The sequence below is a fragment of the Podarcis cretensis genome, assembly GCF_951804945.1.
Source record: "Podarcis cretensis genome assembly, chromosome: 5".
Lineage (NCBI taxonomy): Eukaryota > Metazoa > Chordata > Lepidosauria > Squamata > Lacertidae > Podarcis > Podarcis cretensis.
Genome location: NC_137174.1, coordinates 54824361 through 54838380, shown reverse-complemented (window position 1 = coordinate 54838380; position 14020 = coordinate 54824361). Strand labels below are relative to the sequence as shown.

Sequence of the window (14020 nt, the reverse complement as noted above, 5' to 3'; positions counted from 1 at the left end):
AGGCAGCTGTTTTGGCACACCACAATAATTGGGTTTTGGTGAACCACAGAAACACTTAATGCTACTCTGCCTAAACTTCCTCGTGGATTGCCGTATCTGGGAGACATTCTGCAATGCTGTCAGATCTCAAAAATGGATCTCAGAATGACAGGACTGCTTGAATGCCACAAAAGTCAGAACCCTAAAGATGCAAAATCTCATTTAGGAATTTTACAACAAAGTGACTGCGTGTACATATATGTGAATGTGTATGTGTGTATATCTGTGAGATAAATGTTTGTTCGTAACGACATTTTAAATAAGCCCATGCGTGTTTAATTTGGAAGTTAAGTCCCACTGTGTTCAATGGTGCTTATTCCAAGGTAAGTGTTCACAGGCTTGCCGTCTAAGTCCCTCACACCCTTCAAGAAACCATCTGGTATCAACTCCAGACAAGCAAGAGCTTTCCTTGCACTGCTGATATCAGGAGTGAAAAAGAAAGTTCACTTCTGCTCATGGCACTCTTATTTCAGGCTTTTTCTCAGAGAGAAGTCATGCCTCTGCTGTACCAAATTATTCTGGAAATGTAGAATAATACATTGATGTCACACAATGTACTAACGGTCTCTTGTTGGGTTATGGGTAGAAGTGTGTGCAAACTTTATTTCATTTCATTTTTAAAGCATCTCACAAAAACACATTTTTATCTTGTAAATAAGGTACCTGGAGAAAGCAAAGTGGGTTTAAAAGTTTTCAACCCTCACACTGTTCTTGCCTACTCAGATGCAGAGAGTGGTGTTTTTTTCTGGGAGGATGCAAGGGTATACCCCTAAACATTTTGTGAATCTTTGTACTTTAGTCCATTTACTGTATTTAGTTTTCCTGACTTGAACTATAAAATGGTGATTTTCTTAAGTCAAAATAAGAGTACCTCTAAACATTTTTTTTAGAAAAAAAAGCACTGGATGTAGGCATCACGGGGTTCACTGATACTTGCTCCCAGCACAAGGTGTACATGGGTATAGCAGCCTTGGCATAATATAAAAAGGACTTAGAAAAAGATACTGAGTCGCTTCTAATATGTCTTCTTCTTTTTAATCCCTTTTAATAAATTTTGGTGGGCCAAAGAATATGCTGAGTCTACAACTGTCCAAGGAGCAGAAAATCACTTCGGAGCGCAGCAGGACGTGGACTTCTGATTCACATCATGGCTTCCTGCTGAGAAAGGCGCCTCCTTCCAGTCTAATTAGAGGAGACCTACAGCTGCCACTCTTCCAGTGCCTCTTTCACAAGATGAATTTCCTTGCTTTTTCCAGTTCATTCCTGTTAAAATTATTTAATCCTTTGAACTGAAAATGCCTCCCACCTGTCCCTGAACTGAATACACAGCCTGTAGTTCAGGATTTAACACATTTCTGAAAGGCCATGTTTCAAAAGCTGGCATTTAAGAACTTCAGTATTTCAGGGCAAGCAGCTTTTATGCAATAGTGTAACAAGCAGGACAGATTTTTTCTGTGCCAGCAAAGAAAAACAAGAAGAGGGGCAAAAAGAGACCCCCAAAACTTAACATTTCTAAGTGTGTTGAAAGTTGACTTCATAGTTCCACAGCATAGGGGACAGGTTGTTGTTCAGTGGTATAGCACTTGATTTGCATACAAGAGAGGTTCCAGGTTCAATATCTGCTGTTTCCAGATAGTGGGACAGAGTCCTGCTTGAAACCCTGGGCAGCCAGTTAAGAGTCAAACCATATGGAACTAGATGAACCAATAGTCTGACTTGCTATAAGGCACTTTCCTAGGTTCCTGTGTTGCTTCCCACAGGTCTTTTTCCCCCTGCATCCCATAAATTGGTCAGAACATCTTTCACAGTATTGTATACATAGGAAGTGCATTTCTGCATGATGTGCTTATAACCACAGTCCAAACATAAAGCAAAAGTCCAAATGGCTTGAGAACACTTCTGTAATCAGGTGTTTGACTAAATCACAGTGTAGGGTGTAGAAAGCTGCACAAGAGCAACTCAGTAAATATAGAATATCGCTAGGTATGTGTAACTGACACCCATAATGAGGATTTCTACAGTACATGAAATTACAAAAGACTGATCTGTATCTGTCATCCCCCCCCCCCACCCTTCATTCATCACAGTGACAAATGTAGTGCTAGACTGAATAGTTTTGTGACTCTGCTGAGCTCAGATAATAAGGTAGGCAGTAAAGGGAACACATTTCTCCCACAGGTTTTACATCAATGCATCAAAGCTGTGATTCTAAGTGTATCTTAATCATTTCTTCCCCAAAGTCTCCTTAAGATGGTCCTCTATGTCTATGGCATCCAGTAGTGCTCAAACATTCTCCGAGTACCTGAATACTTATCAAATATTCTCCAAATACTTAATACTGAAAAGCACATGCTTTGTGTGCAAAAAGCACCAAGTTCAATCCCCGGCATCTCCTGCCTGATGGAAATACTGCTGTCTGAAACCCTGGATTGCTGCAGTGGAGGAATCCAGAGAGGGGCAAGTTGAATGGGGGCTTTTCATGGAGTGGGCACAATCTGATGTTCTTGCTGTTGTGGCTGCACTGCACCAAGCTCCCTGCTGCTTTGCCCCCCCCCCCAGTAACCAGCATTGGGAAGCCAGGTCAGCAACACAGTCCTGCCTGTAGTGTTCTGCCACCTGCTGCTGCTTGTATCCGTGCATATTTCTTTTTTAAAAAATGATCTGTTTCTGAATTGTTCTGTGCTCTCTCTACGAGAGAGCTGCTTCAACAAGAAGCACAGCATCCAGATCAAGGGAAGTAATAAAGGTAAAGGACCCCTGACAGTTAAGTCCAGTAGCAGACAACTCTGGGGTTCCAGCACTCATCTCACTTTAGAGGCTGAGGGAGCCAGCGTTTGTCCTTTTTCTGGGTCATGTGGCCAGCATGACTAAGCTGCTTCTGGTGCAACGGAACACAGAAACCAGAGCAGTGCACGGAAATACCGTTTACCTTCCCACTGGAACGGTACCTATTTATCTACTTGCACTTTTTTTCTGGTGCGCTTTCGAACTGTTAGGTTGGCAGGAGCTGGGACCAAGCAAGGGGAGGTCAACCTGTCGCGGGGATTTGAACCGCCGACCTTCTGATCGGCAAGCCCAAGAGGCTTAGTGGTTTAGACCACAGCACCGTCCGCGTCCCTTAAGGGAAGTAATAGTCCCACTCTATTCTGCTGTAGTGAGACTACACCTGGAATAATTGTGCATCCCGTTCTGGAAACCACAATTTAAGAAGGATATTGACAAACTGGAATGTTTAGAGAAGGGAGACCAAAATGATCAAGGGTCCTGAAATAAAGCCTTATGAGGAATGGTTGAGGAAGTTGTGTATGTTTGGCCTGGAAAAAGAGGAGACTGAAAGGAGCCATGATAGCTATCTTCAAGTATCTAAGGGTTGTCACATGGAAGATGGAGTCAGCTTGTTTTCTTGTGCTCTAGAGGGTAAGACCCGAACCAATGACGTCAAGTTACAAGAAAGGAGATTCCAATTAAACATCAGGAAAAACTTTATGATAGTAAGAGCTATCTGACAGTAGACCGGATTCCCTTGGGAGGTGGTGGACGATCCTTCATTGGAAGTATTTAAGCAGAGGTTGAACGGCCATCTGTCTTGGAAGCTTTAGTTGAGATTGCTGAGTTGTATTGCACAGAGTTGGACTAGATGACCCTGGGGTTCATTTTATCTCTCCAATTCTGTGATTCTATGATTCTAAGCAGTTTCCAACCCTTCCATCAACTCAACGTGATTGGAGTGCCCCGAGGAAATAATTCACTATGATTAAAAGCTAGCCCCATCCATCAGAATAAGAGATCCTCTCCCCCAACTCTCCATCACCTTCCCTCTTGAGCTCTGCGGGGCTTCCTTAGTTGGGTCCAAACAGAGTCACTTGAAAATGAAGTGATACCCCTCAAGGCATCTTGATAATAGAACAATCTAATGAGGTAAAATGAGAACCTTCCTTGAATTACCCCAATGCACCTTGTAATTCAGGGTATACACAGAGCTGATGCACATGCCTAACCCATGGCTATATAAACAAGCAAGGTGTTAAATAATTAGCTGCATTTTATACCTGAATTCTTCTCACAGCCTCTGAGATTCTTTACACCTATGGATTCAAAAGTAACAACCTGGCCCATTTACAGAATATGATTATAACTTGATTACGTGTAAGTCATCCATAGAGTTTCAATGTGGGAGGAGATGATACTGCTAATTTTAATCATCTTAATGAGGACAACACCTTCAAACAATCAATTTCAGTCTCACCCAAGAGGCTGCAAGCATGATTTTTTTCTATGAAGTGCTGGGCCTTACATGTAAATCAAAGTGTTAAACAATGAGATGTAATCAAAATGTTTTTAAATCTAGTCCCAAGCTTCACATTTAATTGGAAGCTTTCAGTTAAGCAATGACTTGTTATCTCTTTATCCTTGCAGATGTTTAAAACATGTTTTAAATCAGGTTTTGCAACAGGCAGTTGTTGTTTCTCCTCGGTTGTCTTCCAGAATGTAATTCTCAAGCATTTGCTTTTTCTGGTCATTATGCAGATTACCATAACTCAATTTTTTCAGCCCATAGTCCAGTGCAGAGATGGTGCTTAACTGGTTTTTAAGACACCTATAACGTAGGAATTTTAATTTCTCTCTCTCTCTCTCTCTCTCTCTCTCTCTCTCACACACACACACACACACGTGTCTTGAGCCAAATTTGGTAGCAAAAAACTTTCCATGTCTCAACACAAATATACCCTCTATACTTATATGCTATTTTATATTGTGTAAATTGCTTCGATTCAGATGCTGCAGTCAGTTTTGTACATCTATTTCTTAAACATGTATAAAGATGGGAACCGATGGGTGAGGTTTTCTCTAGATTTCTGCAGAGTGAATGCCTCATCTTAACTCCTTGCAAATGCACACATTACTATCTTGCAAATGCACCTATCATAAAACTATCCTATGAGTACTTGCATTTGATAATGTTGAGTTCAATGGTTGATAAAACGGATGTCAGGGTCTTTATTATCCCTTGGTTGTCTTTTCACCAGTAGGTGCTGACTTTTCAAATCACTAAGATGTGGGATTCAAGAAGAATATAACTGTCTGTTTCAGCATGGAAACTAATCCTCAACCAGCACTTCTTAAGCAAGACTGGGTGTCCTCCATGCAGTGGCGTAGCGTGGGTTGTCAGCACCCAGGGCAAGGCAAGTAATTTGCGCCCCCTAACCCATGGATTTGCACCCCCTAACCCTACCCCTAACCCTAACCCCCAGATGTTGCGCCCGGTGCGGCCGGCCCCCCCTGCACCCCCACACTATGCCACTGCCTCCATGCCTCGTGTAAGTAACAAATGGTAGTTGACAGAATGCATTGTTTCAGAAATGTACATTTTTCTATATCCTCTAAATGCTGGCTTTGCCATTTGCTTGGCAATATTTGCCCAGGTAACTACACTTTCGGGTCTACCCTTCAAGGAATTGTGAAGGGCAAAAGTGGAAGTGAGCAAAGGTTACAGAAGTTAACGAGGCCCTGCTTATTGTAGCCCAGATACACAGCTCATATTTATCAAGCCATTAATCAGTTAAATCCCACTGGCCAATTAATTGTGTTCACTTCTATCTATTTTCTTCTAAACGATTCAGACTCAAAAGCCCCAGTGGGAAATGTGTGAAAGACAACATACCTCCTCCAGCTGCACCATGAAGGTAACATTGTGCCCTTGTTCTGATGTCAATGTGCCATCTGAAGTGACAACTCGAAGTCCTCGTGGGGCTTTGCCAGGACACTGCTGAGGCTTGGCTGTGTACTGTTCACGCACACCATCTGTGCAGTTATTAGATACAACCTTCCTATACCTGTTGAAAGTGGGAAACAGACACAACAGTGTAAAGAAGGACCACTGCAAGATGCTTACTTAAGACTATTTACGCTTTTTCAAGACCACCACCACAACATCCCAGTTAGTTTAAGCAAATCATAACAATAACAGCAACTGTTATTATTTCATCACTTCTTACAGAAAAAGTAACATAGCTATTCACAACAAATTAAGAATGCACAGATATAATAAAGAAGCCAAAATAAATAAGACCATTAATGGTGCTAAATGTTAATCTGACAGCAATCAGTAATAAGGAATTTTATCACAAAACAGCATAGGTTGCATGCACACTTAAAAGCAGTTTCAAAGCAGATTCTCTCCCTAAAAGAACTATGGGCATTGTAGCTTACCTCTCACAGAGCTAAAATTCCCAGCAACTCATAAAAAAAACTACTGTTCCCGTAACTCTTTGAGGGGTGTATGTTTGCTTTTAAATGTATAGTGTTTACACAACCTAACACAAAATGAGGATAAATGGAGAAGCAGAGATGCCTCCATTTCCAAAGCTCTGGCCCTGATGTCAGCCAGAGAGGAAGGATAAATATGACTTTCTTGTGTGCCAGCTCCAGACTGGCGCAGCAGGGAAGGCTGGGTCATATGCATCACTGGTAGCTAGACTGTCTTAGAATCCCTTGGCAAGCCCCTCCGCATTTGAAGCCTTGCTCTGCAATAGACCTGATGAACAACATGAGGAAAGCTTAACAATCATTCACAAATAATATTAACAACTAGATTCTGGTAAGTCTGATCTGAAAACAACTTACCCAGTGCTGTTGAGATAACTCTGACCAATACTGCAGTCTTTTGACAAGGAGGATGGGTTGTACCAAAACGCAGGCAAGCACTGGCCATTGCTGTGACGCTCAAATCCATAGTCACTGGTTTGAATGAAGGAGAGATTGTTTCAGTGATATGCGAATCAGAAGCACATAATTCTGAGAGATCATGTTACAGTGAAGCCTGCAAAGGTATACCACATCCACATAAATACAGGCCTGGAAGCTTACTTTGTCTTCTGCACATATATCGATTTCACACAGGTATACATATATCTGTCTACAACTTGAGGGTGGTGTTCTGGGCTTCTTGTCTGCATTTGCCTCAATCAGTAATCATGGGCACACATAGAAGTTGGTCAGACTGGCTCCTACCAATGGTTCAAAAACCATACCTCCCCACTCTGGCTTGGAGTGGCTAGAAGCCCCCCCCCCATCTGTTTGCATGCTCAGACAGACGGACCAACAGAGGAGGAGGAGGAGAGGCAGAGGAGAGCAGCAATGGAGAAAGACACTGGAAGAGCGTGAAAGTGAAAAAAGTGCATTTTTTTTTGAGTTTCTGGTCTCTCCCGGCTTCAGAGGCACCAATACATCTCCTTGCCAAGGGCACATGGGGTGGGGTGGGTAAGGGTGCTGATATAGCTCCTTGCCAAGGGCACAAGGAAGCCTAGGTATGGCTCTGTCAGTAAGTATACAACATTTGAGCCTGGTTGATTTTGGATTATGACCATTCATTTCGGTATCATAATTTTAGCAGAAACTACTCTTTAGTACCCAGTGGATGGGTAGGTCAAAGCACAGTGAATATGTACCAGACTCCCCATGCATTTAGTCGCCTTCACTTCTCTGGCTTGTTGTGTGATGTTGGAAATTATCTAGAGGATAACTATGGCCAGAGGAAATGAAGCTGCCTTATATCAGATCTCACCATTGGTCAATCTAGTTCAGTAGATTGTCTATTCTGACTCCCCACTAGTTTCTAAGATTGCCCCCCCAGTTTTGATATCTGAGATCCTTTTACTGGAGATGTCGGAGGGTGAATGTGGGAGCTTTTGGGTGCAAAATGTGTGGTCCACAACTGAGCTGAGTGTCATCCCAGGAATTGCTCACTTTCCTTTGAAAACAAGTTATATGCAAAGGGAGGGGAGAATGATGGCTGAACCTTTGCTAAGAGTGCAGAAGAAAAGGTACAGAGGTAGAGAAGGGATGATGCAGTTAGCGCTTGTTGGACAGCCCTGTCCAGTGCTATTTTTCTAGAAAAAGAGGTTCTGTAACTCACAAAGAACACCCCCTCATTCTTTTAGAATGGCAATGGCGCCTACCTTAGAGGTGCCAGAACTCAGCTCCTGTGAGTTCCAGCTGGAAAAAAAGTCCTGACCCCATCCTTTCTTTTTGGCAATGGAATTGAGCCAACATTTTCACTTCACTCTTTCATATGTATAACATTCCTGAGTCTTTTTGCAAGCATGCTAAACACTGGTTAATTGTTTTGCAAACAGATACTTAGTTACCCAAAGGATGCAAAATAATTTTCTAAGCATCCTAAGTGGAGAGACAGCGTAAAGGCTATTGAAATTATCATTCCACAAGTGATAAAACTCATTTTCATTTATTTATAAATGAGGTTTCTTTCCTCTGTAATCTGATTGTCAACACACTGAAATGCTTGTATTGCTGAGGTTTCATGTATCAATATAATTAAAAAGCTGTAACGCTGCACTCTCACAGCATGTTCAATAATCAAATGAAAGGCAGAGCAGCAAAATATGCAGAAAAGAGAATACGTGTTCAAAGCCTGATTTAATCAGTTTGAGTTTTTATGCTACATGCACCCTTTCTTCTAGGCAAGGAATCCTAGATGATATCACTCAGTGCTGGATATGGATGACACAAGTGCTTCATTTTGAAAAGAGCAGAAGCAGGGCTCAAGCCGTCCTTTGAATTGCCTTGGGAGTCCTGCCTTAGTTAAGATGTTTTGAGAGCTGGATGTAGGTGACAGAAAAACACTCTGCATATACTCAAAGATGCATATCTTCATATATTCCAGGACTGAACTCTGTCAATGAAATCATCATTCAGACCTCATATTTAGAGTCTATGATTTATCAAATATATAAAAGAATGTCACATAGAGGAGGGAGAAAGGTTGTTTTCTGCTGCTCCAGAGAAGCGGACACAGAGCAATGGTTCCAAACTACAAGAAAGAAGATTCCACCTAAACATTAGGAAGAACTTCCTGACAGTAAGAGCTGTTCGACAGTGGAATTTGCTGCCAAGGAGTGTGGTGGAGTCTCCTTCTTTGGAGGTCTTTAAGCAGAGGCTTGACAACCATATGTCAGGAGTGCTCTGATGGTGTTTCCTGCTTGGCAGGGGGTTGGACTCGATGGCCCTTGGGTCTCTTCCAACTCTATGATTCTATGATTCTATCAATAATGAATCTGTATAAACATGCAATTCAATATAATGTGCCAATATACTATAGATTACTATGCTATTTAACTCCACACCCCCATAATATACTGAACTGGTGGATATGGGCCATATCCCTTTGTTGAGGCAATTGGACCCCTTCAAATCTCTATCATTATTGTCAGGGCCACTTCATTTGTATGTATGTTTGTATGGACATGCTCTTATTCGGATGCTTTCTCCCCCCCCCCTTTTGTTGCTTAATAGTGGTGCAAGGGCACTTCCAGAGAGATTGTTTATTCACACAAAATTTGGTTGGCATCCCAAACTTTCCAGCACAGCTATCTCATCCCTTTTGTAAGTGCAAAATGTCTGATTAAAAATTTGGAAAGTGCAGGATAACAACCACTAGCTGGCAATGTTGTATAATCTCCACTTGAAGATGTCACGATGAATGTTCACTAAACAGGTAACATTGTACAACCTCTGTGTAAAGCTTGTGTGAATCTATTGGCATGAATGCCCAATGAGAAGCCTGTCTGGAAACTCCCCAAAGCTCCTTTAGAGCAAGCACTAGGAGAAGAGGCATATAGACTCAAAGTAAACTTGAACATAGAAGCAATCTCTTGGAATTGGGAGATTGCATGCATCCTTGCTTGTTATACTCACTAGTGTCTAAGTAGAGCGTTCTTGATGGACTGTAACATTTGCCCTGGCAGCCTTGGATTTGCCATTTCCAGGACCCCTCCATCTATATTAAATATCTAGTTGCCCTGAGAATCTAATGTTTCCCAGGGGCCATCACACCTAGGATACAGCTGAAATAAATAAAAAAATGTCCAGTAGCACCTTAGAGACCAACTAAGTTTGTTCTGGGTATAAGCTATAAGGCGGGGGGAAAGCGTATACCCAGAACAAACTTAGTTGGTCCCTAAGGTGCTACTGGACAATTTCTGAAGATACAAGAGTGAGAGGTGTGGGAGTGACAAAGGGCAATTTGTGTGTTTGCGTGACTAGGGGTCCAATTTTAAGAGCATAATGGATGTATGGGCATGAGGTACTGAACTCTTCTCCTGCCTGAACCTAGCTGGAAGCAGAGTCATTGGGAAAAGGAGGTGTATGCATGGAGGTGAAGTGTGGTTGGTGGAGAAGATTCTACAATTCTCACCTGTGCACACCTTTTGGATTCCTTCCTGGCATCTTCACTATATAGCACACCTCTTTACCCTGACTTTTGACACCTGAGATGTATATTTTTAGGTTCCACCTTAATTCTGAGATTGTAAGTTGTTTGAAACTGTTTGCCCAGGTAGGTGCATTATGTGGCCCATGACAGCAGCAAAATAAGCAGACTGTACAACGGTGATGGGATAAAATCAGGCCAAACCTTTATTGATAGCAGTAGCAGGGCAAGGGTTGGCATGGCATTGGGTCCCAGGATCAGTTCATCATTCCACAAGTCCCATGTTAATGGAATGGATCTGCTGGGTTTGGATGGCTCCAAACCAGTATGACAGGAGTCAGCCAGTATTGAACCTTGCCATGGTGCAAACCAAGCAAGCAAGGTCTCACTGCAGATTCCAAGCACTGGCAGAGGAACAGGAGTGCGGAGGGAACGGACCACCCCCAGCACCACTATGCCACGCCCCCACAGGCAGCATATCATGCCCCCAGAATGCGCACCACACCTCTGCAGGTGCCGCGCCACTCCCCCCAGGGCACGTGCCATGCCCCCCAGGGGGCGCCAGCCACATCCCCGCCTGCTCTTCACCCTCATGCAGCTTCGCCACTGATTCCAAGCAGGCAGATACTGAATCCTCAGACCCCTTATGCCCCCCCAGGCTAGGTTTATCCTGCCCAATGCCATTTTTCACCCTCAAAGAAACAACGTTCTTCCACCTAACAAAAGAAGGGAAAGGTGAAAAAAACCCAATGAAGTGCGAATCGGGTTGAGAGAGAAAAAAATCATTTCCGGACCTGTCAACCAGCAACCCAAAATTGCTCACTGAAGGCTCTAACCCAAGGGTGGGCAGGAAGGAAGCTCTCATACCAAAATGACTGTGAGCTCTAGGGGAAGCAGCCTTATACAGTGGTACCTCAGGCTAAGTACTTAATTGATCCGGAGGTCCATTCTTAACCTGAAGCACCACTTTAGCTAATGGGGCCTCCCGCTGCTGCCACGCCGCTGGAGCCCTATTTCTGTTCTTATCCTGAAGCAAAGTTATTAACCTGAAGCACTATTTCTGGGTTAGCGGAGTCTGTAATCTGAAACGTATGTAACCCGAGGTACCACTGTATAGGCTTCCCTTCCCCTCTGCAACAAGGGCAGCTTTTTCCTATGAGCACATCACACAGAGAAGATACTAAGCAAAAACCTTGCCCAGCGTTTTGCTGCAATCTATGGGCCCCTATGCTGCCAGGCAAAGGCGTCCCGTGCTTATTGCGCATGGAACAGGGCTTTTAGCATTGTGTTTTAAGTGCTATAGCCCAGCTTGTGATTTTAAATTGAAGGACAAGTAGTGAAACAACAGCAACAACTTTAACTTCCATTTAAGATACATTTGTATGTTTCTACCACAAAACTAGCTCTCTGCAGTAAGCAAACAGATGTTGACTTTTGATTGCAACATTTTTTGGTTTTGGCAACTCCCTGCCTGCCTGCCTTTACATCCATCCATTCATTCACCTACCTACACACAGAGAGAGAAATATGCTGAGAAATGACAGAAGCAACTCCTTTGCATCTCACTAGAGAGGCATTAGCATCGCTCTTTCACCTTGCAGACCTGTAATCTAATGAATTTCTTGTCTTCTCTCTGATGCACACAGAACTCTGATGATAACAACAAATTGCTGCCTAACTGCAGACACAACAGGCTGCCTTGCAATCAACAAGCATCAGCATCAATTGGGACAAAGGATGAACCCCGCTACTTAAATCTGAAAATGGGAGTGCGCTAAGATCAATAGCATTACAGCCAGACATCTGGTGTTTGAAACTGGTATTTGACATGTTCCCTGACAGCCTGACATCTAAGGCTGCAATCATGAAACCCACTTTACCTTGGAATAAGCCTCACTGAATTCAATGGTACATGCTTCTGAGCAGACAAAGATTGTGCTGCATGTTACGTTATTACTTTCACACGACCGTAATGGTTACCCATACTGTAACGATTGCTCCAGTAGCTTTTCCACTCAGTGAGGTTCAACACTTATGGGGTTTTTTCAGGTTTAAAAACCCACGGGGAGGTGTGAGGGAGACCACGTAAGGTCTATGTGTGTGCATGATTATATGTAGAATATCACTGACTTGGATGAGAAGATTCAAATAATAATTCAGTTAATCTTTGGATCAGTACCGCCATTTTAGGAGGTGTATCCTATCCTCAGTGTTGCTATCTGAGTTTTGACAGCAGAATACCAGTTGCTGAAAACTGTGTGGGGTAGGGAATGCTGTTGTGCTCAGGTTCTGCTTGTGGTCTCCCCATAGGCATCTGGTTGGCCACTGTGAAAACAGGATGCTGGCCTAGAGAGGTCATTGGCCTAATCCAGTTAACTCCTCTTATGATTATACATTGTCTGCAGCATTCAGTTGGTAGGTGAGTAGTATACCTTATGTTCCTTCCATGGTGGTCATGTGAACTGCAAGGTTTACATGTGAATGCCCCCTATTGCAGAGAGGTCCCATGTGTGGAATCTGTCTTCCTCAAACTGGGAAGCAAAAATGGGGGGGGGGGGGATTCTGCACTTTCAGGAATTTATGTGGTGGTCCCAACACTTACTCTATCATCTACATGGTGGAGGAAAGGGGGCATATCAAACATGTAATTATTGAAGTGGGGCTATAACTTTGGGTATAGAAACCTCCTTGACACACCATGAGGTCTGTTCTGATTATGAAGTCTTTTATCCTCACATAGGGACGCGGGTGACACTGTGGGTTAAACCACAGAGCCTAGGACTTGCTGATCAGAAGGTCGGCGGTTTGAATCCCTGTGACGGGGTGAGCTCCCGTTACTCGGTCCCTGCTCCTGCCAACCTAGCAGTTCGAAAGCACGACAAAGTGCAAGTAGATAAATAGGTACCGCTCCAATGGGAAGGTAAACGGCATTTCCGTGCGCTGCTCTGGTTCGCCAGAAGCGGCTTAGTCATGCTGGCCACATGACCCGGAAGCTGTACGCCGGCTCCCTCGGCCAGTAAGGTGAGATGAGCGCCGCAACCCCAGAGTTGGCCACGACTGGACCTAATGGTCATGGGTCCCTTTACCTTTTACTATCCTCACATAAAGATAAGCTGTTCTGACTCATGGTGCTTTAGCAAAGCAAGTTAGGGCATTAAACAAGTAATGGAGGTCACTGTTACAGCCAACCTAGCACAAAAGCGAAATGATCCATTTTTTAAAAAACATGTCGAGATTCATTTTCGTACAGAATAAAAAATAAAATCTGCAGCTGGAGTGATACTTTGCATGCTGCAGTAAAATGCTGGGAAACCTGGTAAATAAATGCTTTAATAACATATGTGTCACCCCATAATCCATTTACTACTTAAATAAATACAATTTAGCTTCTAGGCAGTTGCTAGGTAATATTGTCCTTAGGACCAGTACACAATTTTCATTGTGATAATCATTTCTGAAACACTATTGCCCCCTGGTAGTGAGAAGCTGGCAATGCATGCAAATGTAATCTCTCTGCTAAGCTGATTCCTTTCCTGTTTTGTAACTCACTCATTCTTCCAAAGATCATTTTGGCAATACGTTACTTTCTGTTTCTAGAAACATACATTGTTTTTTTCAAACCTTTCTGGTGAAATAGTTTCAATCTGTAGTTACACAGTAAGTGTTTATTTTTTAAATTTTTTAAAAAACATTATTTGGGGGTAAATACAGATTTTTCATGCCCACCCCAACAACAACAACAAAAAAGTAGTA

The 14020-nt window shown here is 43.0% G+C and overlaps 1 protein-coding gene across 8 annotated transcripts in view; it reads right to left on the bottom strand.

The window, feature by feature from the left end:
* SORCS1 (sortilin related VPS10 domain containing receptor 1) overlaps window positions 1-14020 on the bottom strand; it is a 437156-nt gene that overhangs the window by 104752 nt on the left and 318384 nt on the right. For all 8 annotated transcript variants that reach the window (XM_079976044.1, XM_079976045.1, XM_079976043.1 and 5 more), the window contains exons 17-18: window positions 6664-6777; window positions 5702-5873 (exon numbers count right to left, since the gene is read on the bottom strand). In XM_079976044.1, coding sequence (XP_079832170.1) covers window positions 5702-5873; window positions 6664-6777 — 286 coding nt within the window. The remainder of the gene's footprint in view (window positions 1-5701; window positions 5874-6663; window positions 6778-14020) is intronic.